General features: G+C 42.7%; 1 protein-coding gene across 2 annotated transcripts in view; it reads right to left on the bottom strand.

Annotated features, from left to right (window-relative positions):
- The window catches only part of Csmd1 (CUB and Sushi multiple domains 1), a 1,611,441-nt gene that overhangs the window by 266,004 nt on the left and 1,325,343 nt on the right, over positions 1-20,094 (bottom strand). For both annotated transcript variants that reach the window (XM_042262873.2, XM_042262874.2), the window contains exons 21-23: positions 19,465-19,653; positions 13,240-13,409; positions 7,433-7,589 (exon numbers count right to left, since the gene is read on the bottom strand). In XM_042262873.2, the coding sequence (XP_042118807.2) occupies positions 7,433-7,589; positions 13,240-13,409; positions 19,465-19,653 (516 nt within the window). The remainder of the gene's footprint in view (positions 1-7,432; positions 7,590-13,239; positions 13,410-19,464; positions 19,654-20,094) is intronic.

Genomic DNA, 20,094 nt, shown 5'->3' with positions numbered 1-20,094 from the left:
CGCACAATAAAAGATGGCCAGAGTTCAAGGCAAGGACACAAGAAGTAGTTTCAGGGACCAGAAGGATGGACACCATCCATCCAGAGAAAGCTGGCTCTACAATGGAAACAGTATGAACCAGTGACTTCCCCATTTCTCTCTTTCCAACTAAACAGTGACCTGCACCCAGGGATCTTCTCGGGTCCAGCTTGTAAATTCACCTATCCACCGAACCATTCAGTGATGTCCTGGTAAGGGGGCTCTCAGGCAGCCCTTTCCTCAGACATGCAGTCACCCTGCTTTAGAAACCATGGTGGAGGGAAGTCCTAGGAGAGCTCCGCCCTGCATAACTGCTCCTTCAGCTCTGAGGTGACTTCCACAACCTTTTCTCTGTGCTCATCTGTTCTGGCAAGCTTACAACTCCATGCATTTCTCTACAACATTTTGGAAGCATCTATGATTGTGGGCTGCCCATCCTACTGCCTGTTCTTTTGGACCAGAAAATTATAAATAAAACTTGTACCAATGGTATGGTGCCATGCCAAGGAAAGCAAGTGGCTTTCAAAGGCTTCTTGGGGTCATTTTGTGGAATCAGACATCTGGTTTTGTCAGAGTTTCCCAAAACAGCATCACTTCCTCCTGTGACTTAATATGCTGGCAGGATGCCAATTTCCCAATTTAAGATAACTAATGGAGTCAGTCCATGGACTTGACTCCCCGTGTCCACATCAATAAATCACCCTCTTCTACAGGGAGAGCTGCCTTGACATCCACACCATAATGAGGGTATCCCTAGATAAGTGTGGAATCAGGGAGGAAGTTAGTTCAATAAAGCCAACCCTGAAGGGAAGTTGGCCTAGTTACTATACCATCACGACAGCATGTGTGCTCACAATGACTTTGAACTTCAGTTTCCTCTGGCTCAGGGCTTTCCACAGAGACATGTGTCTGTTAGTCCCTACAAAGCTCCCATATGGAGCATGAATCTGCCTGTCTGCTCTTCTACTACTTTTGAGTACACCTATGTGATCAAGGCAGTCCTTTGGGAGAGGTATAAAAATACCCAGTTCAACTACTTAACTTACAAATACCAATGTCTAGGTATTGATGCTCAGGGCTATTGCTTATGAGTGAGAATCTAGCAGGTTGACCTCATTTTTTCTCAGGCCTTCGTGGATGGTGGTTGCATGACACATGCCATATGTAGCCATACCCATCCTCTGAAGAGTGGCATCTAGGCCACTGTGAGCTCACCCTTCTCAGACTCCCAGGGTTCTGTGGGACTTCTCTACTCACACACTGTGTACCCCACCTCAATGGGGGACAGTTTTGAATGCCTTTGTGATCAGCTCCCCACAAGCCTGCCTAGTTCTTCCTGCTTCTCCTGCATACACATCTCCTACTCTACTATGCTTCCCTACATGCTCTCATGCACTCAAAGGCCATTTGACTCTACATCCTCACTAGACTCTGAATCTCTCTTCTGAAAAGCCATTTTGGCTTCAGCCATGTTTCCTTTCTGCTAATTCTAGGCCAGCTGTGGTGGACCAGCCCCCATAATTATTTACCCCAGGGACTCTTGAGGAATGAGGGATAAAAGACTCAGTTAGAAATAAAGAGGGGAGAGAAAACACAAGATAGACTCCGATGGGCCTGGATCCTTATCCACCGGCCCACAACTTTATTCCAAAAGTCTATTTATAACAATGCCAAGGGATAGAGCAAAAGACCTCCTCCTTTCTAGTTACAGTCAAGTGTAGACCCCTACAAATATCTGGTACCCAGGCCTGTGGTCCAAACCACCTCCTATGCAGTCCTGCTGGGTACAGCCACCAGGAAACCTAGTGGGCTCCAACAGCCAGCTCTACTGATTCTATGTCAGTGACATGAGGTTAACTGATATGATCCTCAGTTGAATCATATTATATTAGAGAAAACAAAAGATGTAGACAGACTTTGGAGCTTTTAGGACATAGAAGAAAGAGCAATATTCTTGATTAGGAAAATAAAGAGTGGGCAGTTTTTGTACAGAGATGTCTAGCACCAAGTACCTTTTTCCATGGATTATTCTATTCTTAAATCATGCTTCCTTTTTTCCTGGAAGACTCTATCTGATCAAACTCAAATAAATATGATCTACAGTTGGGTACAGTGATGAACACCTTAAACTACATCATTCTCTAGGGATTGGAGCCATGACCTTACTTCCCCCAGATCTGCAGACACCCCTAATAGCTGAGCATATCATTATATTTTATCTCTGCACATAGATGGTAGCCTCCTTTCTACTGACCAGTTTCACAGGCACTGAACATGACCCTTCCGCATCAGGTCTCCTAGCAGGAGCCACAGTCATAGACCGACTCAGCACAACCCTAAATGCTCTTTAGCCACACACCATCTGTGCAGTCACTGGTTATCATTAAGAAGGATTTCCCATGGGTGGCTGGACCTATTCCCTGGCACTGTGGCTCTTTGTCCACTTCCAGGTAGGAACTGCTTTTGTAAAACTGTGGTAAGAATTTGTTTATGTCTTCTTATTTAAACAGTTAAAGGTGTACAAGGCAGCAGAAGCCAGCTTCTTCTTCAGCCTCTGTAGCAGGTTCTGTACTGAAAAATATGTGTGTCTGTGTCTGTGTATGTATGGGGTGTGTGTCTGTATGTGCACGTATGAGCATGTGCATCTGTGTGTGTGTATCTGTGTGTCGATGTGTGTGTGTGTGTGTGTGTGTGTGTGTGCATACCTATGCACATATGGAGGAGATATCTAGACTCCTTCCTTAGTCACTTGAGATGAGGTTTCTCACTGAATCTAGCACAAATCTGACAGCCAAGAGTGATCCTTCTGTGTGTTGGCCCTCCAGAGATATGGGGTCATAGGTATGTAGCCATGCCTAGGTTTTAACATGTTCTGGGAATTTGAATTTAGTTCCTCCTTTTTATGCACCAAGCACTCATCCTCTGAGCCATTTCTCCAGGCCAGTGAATAGCTTCTTAAGAGATGTTCTTACAAAAATTTAAAGGACAATACATTTTTAAGATCATTCTGAGTTCATTTTAGGATTTCAAAAATAATTTTCTAGAAATTTTCTTTAAAATGTATGTGTTCAAATGTTAAGAAAACAATATAGGCCACATTCAACTGTGGTTCTTGCTGATACCCGATGAAACTTGTAAAGGCTGTCAGAAATCAAGACATAATCACCTGTCGAGTGAAGCTCTTCCTCCTTCTTGCCTGTGCCAGACGCTGGGTGTACTCAGAGCTCCACAGAGCTCAGCTTGGAAATGAGAAATGGACCATTCTGCAGCACCTCTCAGAACACTGTGGAGAATGGGTGAAGTCCTGAGCAAATGTGTACTGTTGGTATGAGCACAGCTGTGTCAAGAACCCCCAAGCCTCAGACCCATGGAAATGACAAAGCCATCCCCTCGTCCATGTGCAGATGCTGACAGTATATGCAGAAAATACAGACTGCAACTTCCTCCTTCTGGATGTATACCTGGCTCCTCTTTCAACTGTTTGCAATAAACCTCTCTCCTCCATTCAGGTGTATAAAACACACACACGTTGACTTCCCAGGCTGCAGCTTGTACATTCCATCAGAGCACATGACCTACCCAATCCCAGCTTTTCTCCACATGTGTTTGTTCCTCTTTACCCTAGTCAGGTCAGAGCTGTGCAAATCATGGCAGAACACTCATCCCTGTAAGGTGCAGAGGGACACAAACTAGAAACTGGACACTGGACTCTGTTGTCCCTGATCTAAAAGAGATTATGAGGAACAGATCCAAGACAAGGTGACATCATGGAAGAATGCCATCTGTCAGGCCAGAGTACACCTGCAGAATGAAGCAGTGTTTCCAATTCAGGTTTGCTTGCAAATGCTGCTTTGGTTTACTTTTTTACCCCTTAATGTTAATTACTTAACATGACTAATTTATATATCTATTACAAATTGGACCAATCTTGACCTTTTCTCTATCATCCTGGCCCATGTCTTTGTCTATATCAATAGCTTTTGTACTTTAAATTTTCATTTAAATTTGCAGCCGTATAAAAATGTTTGTAAGTAAGTATACCAGCAGCTCTGGACTTCAGTCATAAGTTGAAATTTGGGGCACCACCACATCATTCCTTGTGTGAAACTTCAGAAAGTCCCTTTAAGATCTGGATAAATGCTCAACTTTACTGAATAAAAAAAATAATAATTTAGCAAAGCCTTGGACCCAAACAAAGTGAAGAGTTGCATGAATCTGCTTTAAAGGACATACAAATACTCTGTGCCTATTTCTAAACACTTTACTGTGTTTACTGAGCTCTGTATTCACTCTGTGATTAGTGTAATCCACTCACATGTGTACATTAACAGATCTAAAACCTGTACATCCATGATGTTTCCCTGTAGTGGGTATTCCTTCCACTTATGGCCTTGGTGTACCAGCCCCTAGGGCATAGCCTCTTGCCCAGTTTAAGATCTGGGGAGCATGTATACCAGTCCCTTCTCTCTCTCGAGCTCTTGGATGGTGGAGACCAAATCAGGAGGCTTGAAGCAGCATGGGACCGGTTCTCAGCCTTCCAGTGACTAAATTTGCCATATCCTGTATTAGTGAGTTGTTCCCCTCAATATAATTATTTAATAAATAGTTCTCTTCTCAGTAATACATGGCCTTTCTGCATTATTCTGCAAGTGATGCAAACCTAGCACAAAGTGATTACAGGTCTATTGAAAGTAGTTATGATCACCTGTGACCCTTGCTTCAGGGATAGAACTTTGTTTCAGGTATTGGGTTGCACTGTGGGAGCTAGGGATTTCTTAAATCTAATTATGATGTGCTTAAATCTAGGGTTCAATGTGAAATCAATACTATTTTGATTATACAGTCATTGTCACCATCCTGTCTATATTATTGCTATATTTCCCATGTGACAGCATAACCATGTTCTGAGACAATTGTCCATACAAGACTCCTAGGCTTGTGCTTCTGCAGGTATTATCAAGGACATGTAACTGCAGGTGAGGGGGAAGAGGTCAGTTTTCTTGTCAGAAGAACATACTGAGAGTCCAAGACCAACTGTTGACACTACCCCTGTCTTCTGTTTATGGGACATCTGACTTTCTATGTCATTAAACAGATCCTATTATTCATGATGCCCAAAAACTGGTGGTTAATAGATTGATGCGTTCAGAAAGATCCTCAGCAGAGTGTGAGGAGCCAATGTCTCTCCACTGTGCTGATGTCAAAGAGAAACCTGGAATTTCATTATTTACATGGGCAGGTATGAGCTGGAAAAATCACACTGCAGAGCCTTGTCAATGATGACAGTGGTCACACAAGACAACACTCTCCTGTCAATACCAACTCCAGAGATTTAGAGCCCAGGGGATCCCCTAAATGCTGTTTGAAAAGTAGAGGTGATATAAAAACTCTAGGAATGGTTTGTGATCTCCTCATGATTCCACAGCTAGTCACTTGAGGTTCCAGCATGGGTGAATACAGATGCTGCATTCACACCCATGAGAATATAAAACTGGATGCCCATCAATAATAGTCACACCAACTGGAGACAGGAAGCAGCCCTAGTGTTTGAAAAGCAGTGACACAATCTAAGTCAGGCTTGATGCCTTTCCTAGGACAGTCTTTGGAGACAAATATAGGAGCTTAGCCACAAGGCTGACAGCAATGTGCTTGCCAGGTAATTGGAAGAGTAGGCACCACTCAGGTGATGGTTTCCTGATCTTCAGTAAAGATGCATGACAGGAGATGTGGATGATGAGAAAAGGTACCAAAAACTTATTCATTGGCAGGAGAACTAAAGGGCCACCTAGCCAAACATGGGCCTGTTGTTTTCTATGCTTTTCTTTCAGAACACTGAACCAAGATGAGGAGCTAGCAAGTGGAGATGAAGACACCCAATAAGGAAAGAAAAGCCACTGAACATGATGGAGAACATGGGGTTGAAGAAGGGTCACTCATGCAAGTACCCAACATGTACGCACATCCACATCCACAGGGGCTTTGCAAGAGCCCCCACAGAATGCTCTGACATCGAGATTTTAAAGTGGGATTCACCTAAAGAGATTTATAACCACAACTAAACCCTGTGGTGTCCATTGTGACTTACTACATGTGTGAATTATTTAACAACCCTTCCCGTTCACTGAGTCATTTCAACAGCATGATTCACAAACAGGAAACAGTGGCTTTCTCTTACAGTTGAGCACTAACTCCACTTTTATCTAAAGCTCTTCATGCTACAACTGTGATGTCATGTACAGAGGAGGATCTGAGGTCGTTCAACTTCCTGTTAGACAGTTGCACTAGCTCAGGATAGCAGGGGTGGGACTGTGACCTTCCCTGTCCCTCATCTGGCTAGCCTTCAAACAGAGGCATCAGCCCTAACAAGCCCTCATGAACCTCCATGATTAAATATGAAATTTTCAAGCTTCTCAGGCCCCAGAGTCATCACAAAGACCCAAACCGTCCGATCGCTGAAAATCTAGGTTGCCTTAGATACGTCCAGCATCTTAATTGACCAGCTTCCTCAACTGATAAAAAGCAGCAGGGACCCTTGTCCTTGCCACAGACAACAGCCCCTCACATACATTTGTGTATGTGCTTCTACGAATAGATGTATATGATCATATACATATATGAACACATACAGAGTGCTGCAGGGATGGCGCTGCAGTTAAGTGTGCATACTACATATACAGAGGTCTTGGGTTTGGTTCCCAGAACCCATATCAGGGGATGCAGAACTGCCTGTCACTTTGGTCACAAGGACTCCAAGCCCCTCTGGCTTCTGCAGGCACTTGCACTCACATGGTGTACATAAACTCACATGGCCACACACACATACACATCAATAGGCATAATAATTCAATTCTAAAAGAGAATGTATGTACAGATATGTATATATACTTATCAGTCCTTCAGGGATTATTATAATTACATCAAATATTCTCTCTAAATATTTCATATGCCAAGCTGTTATACATTTATATATGTGTTTATATGCATATGATTATACACACACACACACACACACACACCATAGTCAGTCATTTAAAGAGTACTAGTAATTATATCAAACATTCTCTCTAAATCTTCCACACACATGTTCATCATGTTTTGACCGTATTCACTATATACAAAAGTCTGTATTTTTATACCAAGTCTGTCCCAAAATGTTACAAGATGTTTCCTTTTCAGGCCAAGCTGTTTTATTCTTAAAGTAGGATGCTTTCTATACAGATCAGGGTAAAACTATGGCCTCTATTAAAATGCCCAAGTTGCGGCCTCATCAACAAAAGAGATAATTAAAACTGCAAGTCAGTGCACAGGGTTCAGCAAAGATATCCATCACATAAATTCACTGTGCGGCTACATAGTAGGTGTGCCCTAATGAAATAGCCAAGTTAACGTGTGTGGTTGGCCATGGGCTACTCACTGGTGTAGGTGAGCTGGAAGCCTTGGGCGGTATCTGACCCATTGGTGTTGAACTCCAGCCTCAGGTGGTTGGAGGTGCTGTTCAGCACCAGCCCCATCAAGTCACTTTTTGAGAAGACTCCCAGTGACCGTGAGGAGCTGTCCTTTCCATCGTAGACCTGGTGAAAGGATGCAGAGTCAGTCCCCGATTTTGTTAAGCTGTGTTGTTAGGCAGCGGTTTTCACAAGCCATTCCAAGCTTTAACGATGCTGCTTTATGCAGAACTTCAAACTTAGTTGACAGAAATACAGGTGGATGATGGAGCTAAATAATCTACTTCCTTTCAATTTTACTTTTCCCATTAACACCATAGACAAAAGGTTTCTGGGCCCATTCTTGTTCAGATCATTTCCCATTCATTGCCTTGAAGACCAATTTTCATCATTTTTAAAATGAAATTTCTGTGTGCTTCCTGGTTCTGTTATCCACTGTTACCTTCTTCTCATCACCTGTTATTTACAGGGTTTCAGTGCAAAGGCATTGGGAGCAGCATCAGCCACAGCACAGGCATCTCCCTCTCCTTTCACTTCCCTCTAGTGCACTGAACCATGGCAGTGTTGAAACCATCACCATTTGTAGGTCTGGCATGTGAACACACAGCAGTAGAAGGGTCCTATCACACAACAGCAGAGCTTGCCATGAAATCCTGTACATGTGATATTGTTTGTGAGTGGTGTGAAGTTGAGACATGTAATCTCTAGGAGAAAGAGACCCCAGAGCTTGGCTCAGAACAGATATTTCAGGTGAGGGTGCAGAACAGAGGTTTGGGGGTAAAGAGTGCATTCTCACCTCTGGGGAACCAACCCCACACCCTGGATGGGTGCATTATCAGACAACTGCAGAGCCTGTGACACATACCCATCCCTCTTCTCACAGCACTCTTTCTGCTGACAGTCTCACTCTGTCTTGGACATTTGGTCACACTGAGTGTGGTGGTAGCCTTTCCTTTTCCAGTGTTGGTGGTGTGCTGATTGGGAATGCTGTCCTTTGCCTCCCTCACCAAGAGATAAAAATCTTGTGGATAAAGGTTTCAAGGAAAGAAGACTAAAAATGCATTAGATTCTCTTGAGGAGAATTTAGCTTTTCTTAAAGAACCTAAATATGGTCTCCAGAGACTTCTACAGCTTCTTCTGGTATCTGGTGAACCCCCCCGCCCTGTTGTCCCCTTTCACAGACCTTTTCTTTCTGAAAATGTACCGTCTAGAGCAGTGGTTCTCAACCTTCCTAAAGCTGTGACCCTTTAATACAGTTCCTCAGGTTGTGGTGACCCCCAACAGTAAAATTATTTCAATGCTACCTCATAACTGTAACTTTACTGTTGTTATGAATCTTAATGTAAATATTTGATATGCGATCCCTAAAGGGGTCTAGACCTATAGGTTGGGAACCACTGATCCAGATGTTTTAATTAGGTCCATTTCTCCACCAATTGTAGAACTTAAAAGCAGGAAAAACCTCAAGCACAGCAGACAGCATCAGGTAATAAACTTTATTAAAAGTGAAGAAACAGACACACACACACACACAGACAAACACACATCTACAAAGAGGGAGGGGCAGAGACAGAGACATAGAGGCACAGAGACAGACACAGAGACACAGAGAGAGACAGACAGACTCTCCACAAAGTAGGAAGAAAATCTAGAAATCAAAATCAATTTTCTTCCAGAGGGCTGTGGTTTTAAATGTTTCTGGTGGTCTGGTACAGGTCTTCTCTCCTGCCCCTTATTTTGGGTTGGTCAGTTTAGATAAAGAAATGGGAGCTGATAGGCCCACAGCTTCAGGTGAACATGCTCATGACAATTCTTGAACATATCTGAGCAGTCAGGACCAGTGAGCTCGAAGAGGAACCTGCTGTCAGGAGAAAAGGCTCACCAGATCTGTCCTAGGTCAGGAGGATGAGAAAGAAGGTAGGAGTATGTCATCTTTATAATTTATCTGCACTCCCTTTCCTTGTGTGTCTGCCTGTAAAGGATCTGCCTAACTCCTAGTCCGTCTCAGTCACCCCCCTTCCACCAATGGATAAATCATATGTTGTTCGACAGGCTGATCTCACCTACATGTACTCATAAAGAGAAAATGCATTCAGAAAAGTAATTAAGTTGTTATTTTAGTTCACTGCAATTAAGCATGCAAATACTTGAATTGTCAAACAAAGTGCCATTTCCTCACTGAAAGGCTATTTTCATAGGCTATTGTTCTAAGAATAAACTTTACTTCAAAATGTGCCTCTGTCAGATGTAAGAATAGTTCTGAGACTCAATAATGGGTTCTATATCCAAGAGAAAATATCCAGGTCTCTCTGAAAGCCCCTGGGTCTCTCCATATACCAGGCCATTCTCTATCTTATGGGCATGCATGCAGAAGTGTGAGGACAAAGAATAAGTTACACACAGATGAGCCCATTGCTCTGTAGTGAGCCCCTGTCTACACAGGGCAGGATGGAGCCCTTGGCCAAACTCTCAGTGGTTCCGTAGACAGTAACTCACTCACAGTAGAACAGTCTAGTCAGGAAGCTATTGGAGAGAGTCCTTAAAAATTATGATAAAGATGCCTATGTGTAGCTCTTCATAGTTGATGGCTTCTGATGGGGGTACAGTAAGAAAGGACTCAGTTACCTTTAAGGGGCAGGCCACTGGGAGTTTGGCCATGCTACAGTGAGTACATGAGCAACACAAATTGGACTTGGTGTATCTTTTTTTCTTTTCTGCAGGGGAGGTCACAAGGGTATGGTGGTGATATTGTTCTGTATGCTGTGAATATGTGTTGCTCTGATTGGTTGATAAATAAAGCTATTTGGCCAATGGTGAGGCAGAATAAGGTTAGGTGGGACATTCTAACTAGAGAGAGGGAAAGGAGAAAGAAAGAGAGCAGAGGAGATGCTGCCAGCCACCACCATGAGAAACAAGATGTAAAAGGGCTGGTAAGCCACGAGCCACATGGCAAAGTATAGATTTATAGAAATGGGTTAATTTAAGATGTAAGAACTAGTTAGGGAGAAGCCAGAGCCATTGAGCCATAATCATTTGTAAATAATATAAGCCTCTGTGTGTTTATTTGGGTCTGAGTGGCTGCAGGACCATGGGGCTGCAGGAGCTGGGTGGAACCAGAGAAAACTTCCAGCTACAACGGTGAGAGGGTAGACCTGGAAGGAATGGGAGGTGACTGATTAGGGTACATTGCATAAAGTTCCCAAGTAAGCTATAAAAATATTACATTGAAAAAAAAATAAAAAGCTTGTGTAAATGTCTCCATTCCCAGGACAGCAGGTCTTCCAACCATGCTCATGTCATCAGAGCTTAAGCTCTGTGCCCAGCTGTGAACATCCTTGAAGGAGCTCTCAGAGAGTCAGCATGCAGCTGACCCACAGAAAGCGACTGGGGCTGTGTGATTGCAGAGTGAAAATGGGGCTCACAGCTGCATTCATTCACAAAGAAAGAAAGACAGGCTATGCTCGTTCTCAGGGTATCCTTGGCCAGAGCCCCTCGACCACCAGCAACAAACACAGGAGTCGGTATGGCTGTCGGGGGAAGCAGCTTGGGGTCTCCTGTTCCACACTCTGTGATGAGGATCTATTCTGCAACACCCCCTCGCGCAGGCTTGGCATTCAATTGGTTCTTAGGTCCACAGGGATGTACCTCCATAAGTCACAACACATTATGTGACATCTTGAGTTACAACTGAGAGTTTTCAGGGAGAAGCTTTCCCAGCTTCCAGAGCTGGGCCCTGGAGCTCTTTCCAGGAAACCTGCTGTCTTGCATACATAAAAACTGAATTCTGTCCTTGTTTTCATTGTGTGTGCCTGTGAGTGTGCAAATGAAACCAAAGTCCTTATTGCTGGGCCACAGTGGTGTGAAAGATGAGTGTGAGCAGTCTGGGCCCCTAGTAAGATGATCTAACTTGAAACAGATTACTTCAATATGAAGTATTTATCATAAAACTCCACGTAGTCTAAGGAAAAAAAATGCAATGGCATTTCAAATGTTGGGCAGTTTCACTGCAATTAAGTGTGGTAAGCAAAACTGTTTTCTTCTTCTTAAAAATTTTTACTTATTTATTTATAACGAACACGTTTCCAAATGGAAATGATTTCCTTCCTGGTGCCCCAATAATGTTTCCCAGCATACATTTCATTCTGTGTTTCTAATCACCACCACCACCCCCACTACACACAGAGCACATTAAAATTTCCCCTAAAACTTTATCTAAAAGGGAAACTGACTTCTAAATTTGAGGTTATCAAAGAATCTAGAAACTTCCTACTTGTAGCCTCACTTTTGCTTTAGTGAGCCTGCTTGTTTCCTGGCTTAATTATAGCCCTTCATGCTGTCAGCATGGGACCATGAAAGTCTATTGAAATGAAAAAAAGTGACACTGTTAAATTATGGCATTGAAAAATAGCCCATCTTGGGCATGGGAGGAAGGAAGGCCGGTTAATATAGAGAAGTCTCTGACCCACACGCCACTCCTTGTGAGGCTGAGTGGAAGCACAGAGGGGCACATTCAGCCCCAGGTGAAGGAATGCCAGCAGGGGGGGGTAGCCACTCTGTCCTCTGAAGTGACTCTTTCAATCCTTTCATAGCTTAATGTGAGTTGAAGCCACTGCATCTGAGAGGTGCTCTTGCTGTGTTCCTGTAGCTGATTCTGACTTACAAAATCTGGAACTTTAGAAAGAACTCGAGAATATGAGCACAGTGTTCCACTGACATAAATCAGCCCCGTGACCTGGAGAATTGCTTCCTTCTCCCTGGAATGGGCAGGGAGTAAGCTCCATGGTTTATGCCTTTTTATCTCAAAGCCTTCTTTTTCACTGTCTTGGGGCTGGGTCTCCCAATGTCCGCCTCCCTTCTCTAGGTCCTGGAAAGTCTTCAATTTCTTGAAATAGTTACAGAAGTTAAGTGAGCTACTGCAGAAACATTAGCATTAAGGATGTTTCTGCTAGAGCTGGGATCTGACCAGATAGGACCCGGCACCCCACTGCTCCATGATGAGACTCCAGCTCATCCAGTGCCTTGTTTATGTATAAGGGCTAGGCTCCTTTCATCCCTCTGTGAGATCCTTCCCAATCTAAGTGTGATAACCACATTTGACAACTAAAAATAACTTGGGAAAAGAGTGGGTGGGGGCTCTGTCAGTTTTAACAACTATTATTATGCATCACATTAACACTGAAACAGCCAGAAAAGTCATTTTCATTGCATGCTCACAGGAGGAAATCAAGTCTCAAATTAAGTAATCTTCCCATGATACATGGCTTAGCAGTGCTGGTCTACTGTTACAGGGATGATTTCCAAGTCTACACAGTCCACTACTTTATAATCTCTCAGATAAAAAGGATTAAATAATGTAAATAAAGGTATATTAATATGTCTATATAAATTGTCACATAGATAAATGGATTGATCAATCAATACAAGAAAGAAATGACAAGCCTATACATATATGATAAATAAGTGATAAATAGATAGATGATATATCATTCATAGGTAGGTAGGTGGTAGATAATAGAACACAGATAAAGAGAATACAGATAAACACACAGGCATATTGATAGAAGATATAGACATATAATAGAAAGACAGATGATAGATAGATAGACAATAGACATAGAAATAGACAAGTAGACAGACACACAGACAAATAAATAGCTCAAATATAACAGTTGCTAGTAGATAACAGTTGCCAGGTAGTAGATAACAGTTGGCAGGTAGCCTGGCGATGGACTCCCTGGGTTGAAAATTCTAGGTTACAGTCTACAAAGTATTTTACCTTTAGAGTGTCTCCTTCAAATAGCTGAAAGGTCCGGGCTCTGAGATGGATCCCCTTGCCAGCTTCCGTTTCTATTTTATAGATACACTCATGGTTATTATCATAATTGGATGGGAAATTTGGAGACAGTAATGTTCCTTCATTTCCTTTGACACTTGCTCCACATTCAGCTAAAATAAACGGGACATTAAAAAAGAGGATTCAAAAGTGGAATTATTGATCAAGGTAGATTAAAAACTCCAACAGAATGACTACCCCACCTCTATCAATGTACACCTGCTTTCCAAGGATTGCCTCAAAAGTAGATTAGTGTTTTTACAACCCAACAGGAAACATATCCCATTCATCTCCTTTCCAGGTTTTTCCTTATTTACATTAACCACATGATTCTTACTACACAGACTCTGCACTCTGCCAGAAAGAAGTTTGAGAATAAAATCAGGATGGTCCAAGTACCATGCCTATGTCACCATCCCTCCTTGCCCTGGCCACTTTGATTGTTTTACTCCTAAATTGATGTAATTTTCCTCTGGGTAGGCTGTGTGGCACCAAAGGGGGGAATTCAAAGGCAGACAAAGTCACCAAGTTATCTGGTCACACGGCATAGAGCTCAGATTTCATCTCTGAGGATAGAAGAGCATTAGGTAACAGGGATAGATTTCTCTCCCTTTTCTTAATGGAAGAAAAGGGTCACTGACTTCCAGCACCAAATTTGCACGAAATAAAATACCTTTAATCAAGGAAAAACTGACAGTCAGTGACACCCAATTTTCAAGGAAGCCCGAGGAAACCAAATGAGTATGTGTTCTCATCTATGGTAGTGAAGAATTTCAGTCAAGAACTCACTCAGCTCTGAAATGTTGAGGGGAAAATAATCACTAATTAAAAGAGGTAGCACACTACCACCACCACTACCACATTCACTGCCACCACCATCATCATCAAATCATGATGATCATCATCATCATCTCTGCATGGGCAGGCAGTGTGTCTGGGGAGTCCAGGCCTCTGTGACATCAACTTCCTGAAGCTTGATTAGAAGTAATTTGTTTTTCTTGTTTTAGTCATGATGGAACAGGATTTCCCTGGCCTCCACACCCTTCACACCATCAGGTTTATTAAGAGAATTTTGTTTGCTTGTTCTGTTTTTCCTTTTCTCCTCCATGATGAACTTGCCAGTTAGAGAATTTTTATAGACTGAATAGTAGCAATCTTAGGTAGGTGCAATTCATCATGCTAAGGTCCTTTAGGCAGCCTGTTTGAAAATTAAGCCTGCCAGGCGGTGGTGGCACACACCTTTAATCCCAGCACTCAGGAGGAATAGCCAGGAGGATCTCTGTGAGTTTAAGGCCTGCCTGTTCTACAGATTGAGATCCAGGATAGGCTCCAAAGCTACACAGAGAAATCCTGTCTCAAAAAACCAAAGGAAAAAAAAAAGAGGAAAAAAAAAAAGAAAATTAAGCCTATTCAGTTTGCAAAGATAGACACAACAAATAAAAATGGAAATATGCCAAAGAGCCTGAGAGGTCCCTTGAGCCCTGGTGCTTCATCCTGGGCCAGGGGAGGGGGGAGCACTACAGAAAACAAGGCATCCACATTTAAGAAGCAGCGATTCCAATTTTCTCTCTGTAGAAGACTGTTCCCACTCTCCCTCCCTCTCTGCCTGCCCCCACCCTTATGGGTATTTGTGGGCTGCAAGCTCACAGCTTGTACTGATTGAATAGACTTAGCCAGAACCTACTCCTCTGATCTATGGGGTCTACCCAGAACACACCAGAAACATGGAAAGGATAAAGTATCTCTGTCGTTTACATTGGTTATGTACACCTAATATCCAAACAGAACACTGGAAAATCAAGCTTATTAAAATGAATAAATCTTATGTTAACAGTTAAATTTAAAATTTTTTCCTTGTTATATTGCTGCTCTCAACTACGTTTCTGTAAACATAAAAGAAAATTATTTTTCTTTTTCCATAATTATGAAAAAAATACATGAAAGATAAAAAAAAAAAACAAAGCAACAACAGCAATAAAATCAGGTGCCCAGAAAATTGCCAAGTTAACTGAGCCAAGTGCTGAAAATTCTTTGAACTTTGTTTCAGGAATCCACATGACCATTCATCATCACAGCAATTAAATGTTTTCCTTTTTAAGTCTTTTAAAATTATTTCAAAAGTTTATTTAATATTTCTCTAAAGTGCTGGGATATCATATCCCTTGATATAAATCACTTTCTTCGTTAGCGAGAAACTAATAAAACAGTAATGAAAAAACTGAACTCTTTTTGAGAGTTTTAGAATTCAATGAATTAAAATAAAATTGGCTGTGGTGTGAGGGGATCGATCGCCTCTGGCCTTCCTTCTTCTATACAATGGGGTCGACCTGCGAAGTCAAGGGTCTTCCTGCTCTGAGATCTGCTACAGCATATGACTCCTACAAGGTCAAGCGACAGAACCCACAGACCCACACCACACAGGTGCAGGCTGGAAGTCTGACACACAAACACTAGCCATGTATAATCTATGTGGATTCACAAATATTCAAAAATAGAAAGGTTATTTTGTTGGAGATGCTGATTCTTTAGTGCTTGGTTATATGAAATTTAACCTTTCAATATCCCTGTGTGATGCTTAAAGTGGAGGTAGGCTTAAGCCACCTCAGAGACTTGCCCATCTGCATAACATTGAGGCCACAGAAGGCCATACAGGTCACAGAGGTTTGGAGATGTAATCATTGGGAGAAGATATATGTACCTGCAGCTATTATGATTTGGTGCAAATTATGGTGGGGCCACTGAGACTGTTGTGAAATGGACAAAACTAATAACTCACTTTCATTTACATAGACACATGCTTTGGAGCAGAGGTATGGAGAACCAGAAGAAGAAAAAAAAGAGCCATAAAATAGAAACAACAAGATCTACTTCCCTGTTACTCAAAGCAAGCTTAACCTGACATTCAAATAAGCTGCTTACCTGTGTCTAGAACAGAGAAAGCCCTCCCCAATGCAACAACAAGTCCTATATTGACTCAAGATATCTAGGAATTGCATAAAACGGAACTGTTTAATCAGTTCATTATATTAAACCCATTTTTTCTAATTAATGCAATCATTGGATAAAGCATTAAGAATAGAAATAAAAATAGCTATTAATTTTCTTATAAAATTATGACTGAAGTGGCTGGAAAGATGCTCGGTAGTTAAGCATAGTTGCCACCCTTGGAGGGGACCAGCAGTTCCCAGCACCCACATTGAGTGGCTCAAAATTGTGGTCAATTCCAGCTCTGGAGAGCTGTCACCCTCTTCTGGCCTCCCAAGACATCTGCACACATATGACCATATACATATAGACACAAATAAATAAAAATAATCAAAATAAGCCTTTTAAAATTTGTAAACAATCAATTAAAGAAATAGAAAGGAACTAAAGAGTCATGGGGTTAAGATGATATCTAAACAGAATGTCAAATGACTGAACACTAAATTTAGTACTAGAATAAATGCACAGTCAGTCAAAATCCAGGTAGAATATTTCACTTCATTATGTCTCTCTAAAGTATTTGCAACCATTAGACACTAGAGTATTTTGTCTGAGTCTTTGTGTCCTTATAAAAGACCCTTTGTTCAGAAAGTGATGTTGGATGTGTATTCTCATTAGAATATACATCTCAAGTTCATTTTAAATATGCCTTCACCATATCCCATACAGTACATATTTCCTAGAGACACTCAACCTGTGATCACTGAGGTGGATTGTAATTTTTGGCCAGGGACAAATAAACTGTATTTTCATCACTTTAATGAAAGGGAGAGGGTGTGTTCATGGACCAAAGGTCTAGGACCAGGAAGGGTTTAAGGAGGACTGTTATATCCATCTGAGGGAGAGGTAGCTCTTAGGGTTCCAGAGAAGAAACTATAGGTCCAAAGGGTGATAATTAATCCAAGCAGATTTCTAACCCATGCCAGCAGCTAAAGAGGATCTGAAAGTGAATTGTGTGTGTGTGTGTGTGTGTGTGTGTGTGTGTGTGTGTGTGTGTGTGTGTGTGTGTGTAAGGACCTTCATAGATGGCCAGTATGTAAGAAACCAACTTGATAGGGTAGGGCAAGCCTACTCCATTGGAATGCAGGAGACAGGTAAGGGTGAGCATAGAACACTTACGCATTGAGCTCAGTTTACCCAATATCTTTTTTGGCTCAGGGAAAGGCATATTGAATGAGAGCAGTGCAGACCTAGGCAAGTCTAGCATGGCCGTCACGTTTACTTTTGAGTAAAATGGGAAATGACTTAGCAGGGGCTTCTATAAAGAGGAGATTATGTGAATGCCCAGATCAGAACCAAGGTTTCAGGGGTGGGCGTGGGGGGGACCCAGGATCTTCAGTGTAGAGATAGCAGAGTCCCCAGAGGCAGAGCTGAATGCTGAGCTGCATGGCTGACAAATTCATAGGAACCAGAAGCCAGTGAGTGTGGACAACTTCAGACACAGAGGTAGTGCCAGGTGTGCCTGATGCCTGTTGGATTCAGTGTAGTTTGTGACCCTTTATCAGAGGTGTCTTGCAACCTGTTATGCTAGAAAGAAATGTAGGAAGTAGCAGGCAAAGTGGAAAAAGGCTGAATAGAGGAGAGGCCAATGCAAGGCCTTTTCAGGCCCTTCCTAAGGTTGTGGGTGTGCAAGAGCCAATGGCATCTGTTGCTTGGCAATCTACAAGCTACGACGTTTCCTGATGAGATTCTGCCTCAGTTGTCCTACCTTTAAGATAGAGCCAGCAATACAACACTTTTTGCATAGACACAGCACTAACTAAATACAGGCAAAGCTCGTGGAACCCTCCAGGCAGAGCTCAATAAATTATTTCACATTTAAGACAACAGTGTACAATCCTGACTACCAAGAAAAACAGAGTTGTAATGATGAATGGAAGAAAAACAGCATAACAACTGAGTGTCACAATCCCTAGACTAATTGTTTGATTTTATTAAGGTGGATTTTTCCCCAAAACTCAAACTGTAACTGTTAAAATATTTAAATATGGAGAATGCATCCCAGAGAGCTGTGGGAAATCCTCAGAACATCAACAGAACAATGTCCAGATAGTCTTTGAAATTTGAGAGAGGTTTTCAGCATGGGATGGGAGTGGGGGAAGATGGGAAAGAGGAGGAAAACACATTTGATATCAACAGCTTTGTCTATAGTTGAGCCTTGAATCTGTGGCTCATGAGAAGCCAAAGGCCAGCACTGACTGTTGGACTCCAAAGCATCCCTAAGTCTTGCCTAGAATAGATGAGAGTCAGAGCTATGGAGAAATGTGGCCATATTCTGGCATTTTCTCCTTATTCAGTTTCTCTCAGGGATCCCACACCTGCTTCTGTTTTGTGACCTGGGGGGCTTGGAATGACTCTTTGATCCACCTCTATGAACCCAGAAGTCTTGGGGAAAGCATGGTTAATCTCTTACATTCTTTTCTCTTTGTTAGGGTGTCTGGCTGCTTAAAGAACTGGTCATGAGCAGACTGCTGCTGAGTGTCGTGGCTGAGTGGCCAGTGCCACACTGTGTCTCAGGAATAATGAATGGCCAGGTGGTCAGGCTTCACAGAAGTCTTGCACTAAAGCCAGGGTGGCAATGGTAGCTCTACATTTCCAGTCAATGCCCAAGAGAAGTACAGTACCACTGCTCTGAACTACTGCACTCAGGTCAGCGTGCCCTGGGAACCTCCTTACAAATAACCCAAATGAAAACCTACACTACACTGCCTAGCAGAGCAACTGCCTGCCTCCTCACAGATGACACTGCTAAATCAACCTCTGATGCCAAACAATGGTGATGCTTCTTTGCTGGGATGCACAATAAAGACACAATCAAGGGCTCCAAGGGAAACAAAGGCACTATTCTGGGATGCCTTATGTCATCACAGGGAGTATGGGTCTCAGCAACAGTAGAGTTAGCATTTCCCTTTTCCCCATTTGCTAAGCATTTTTTTTACACTTACTTTCCCCCTCCATAGAGACCCTCGGCACAGACTCGGGTCTCCCTTTACCACTCGCAGAACCTTCTAATTGACAGAGACATAGTTCACAGATGAGACAAATCAGGCTCTCTGAAATTGAGGTAGCTCCCCACAGCTCAGGCTATCCCAGTTCCAGCCTCTGCCCTTCCCGGCCAGCCTCCTCTCTGCTTCCTGACCCACTGCCCATGGATGAATGAAATGAAAGCGTGTGGCCACCTACCCACACACCTTGGCAGAGGTGCGCTCCACACTCGGCGTCCCCCACCCAGGCACGTAAGCTTGGTTGCACCTTCTAAGCGGTATCCCTGGAAGCAGGTGAAAGCCAGCGTGTCACCCACACCAAACTGGAACCCAATTCTGCGGCTGAAGGCAGGGACTCCAGGGTCATCACAGGGCTCCAGGTCATATTCTGGAAACAAAAAAAAAACAGGGTGCATAGCAAGCTTTCTCATTGGACTTTCTTTGGACCACCAGTCCCTCCCCCCCAAATAATGACACAGAGACTTATTATTAATTATGAAAGCTTGGCCGTAGCCTAGGCTTGCTCCCAACTAACTCTTATAACTTAAATTAATCAGTTTCTATTAATCTAGGTTTTACCACCTGGCTCTTTACTTCTCCATTCTGTACATCTGACTTGACCCACATCTTGCTGGTAAAATCCCCTGTGACACGTTCTAACTCAGAGTTCCTATTTGTGTCCAGAAGTCCCACCTAAACTCTCCTGCCTAGCTATTGACCACCTGGCTCTTTATTAAGCCAATCAGAATAAAACAGCGACACATTTTCATACAGTGTGATCAAATATCCTGCAACAAGGGTGAGGATGTGGTACCTGGAGAGCAAGAGA

Source organism: Peromyscus maniculatus, chromosome 17 (assembly GCF_049852395.1).
Source record: "Peromyscus maniculatus bairdii isolate BWxNUB_F1_BW_parent chromosome 17, HU_Pman_BW_mat_3.1, whole genome shotgun sequence".
Taxonomy (NCBI): Eukaryota; Metazoa; Chordata; class Mammalia; order Rodentia; family Cricetidae; genus Peromyscus; species Peromyscus maniculatus.
Note: the sequence above shows the minus strand (reverse complement) of the source record. Positions and strands in the feature narration are given on the sequence as shown.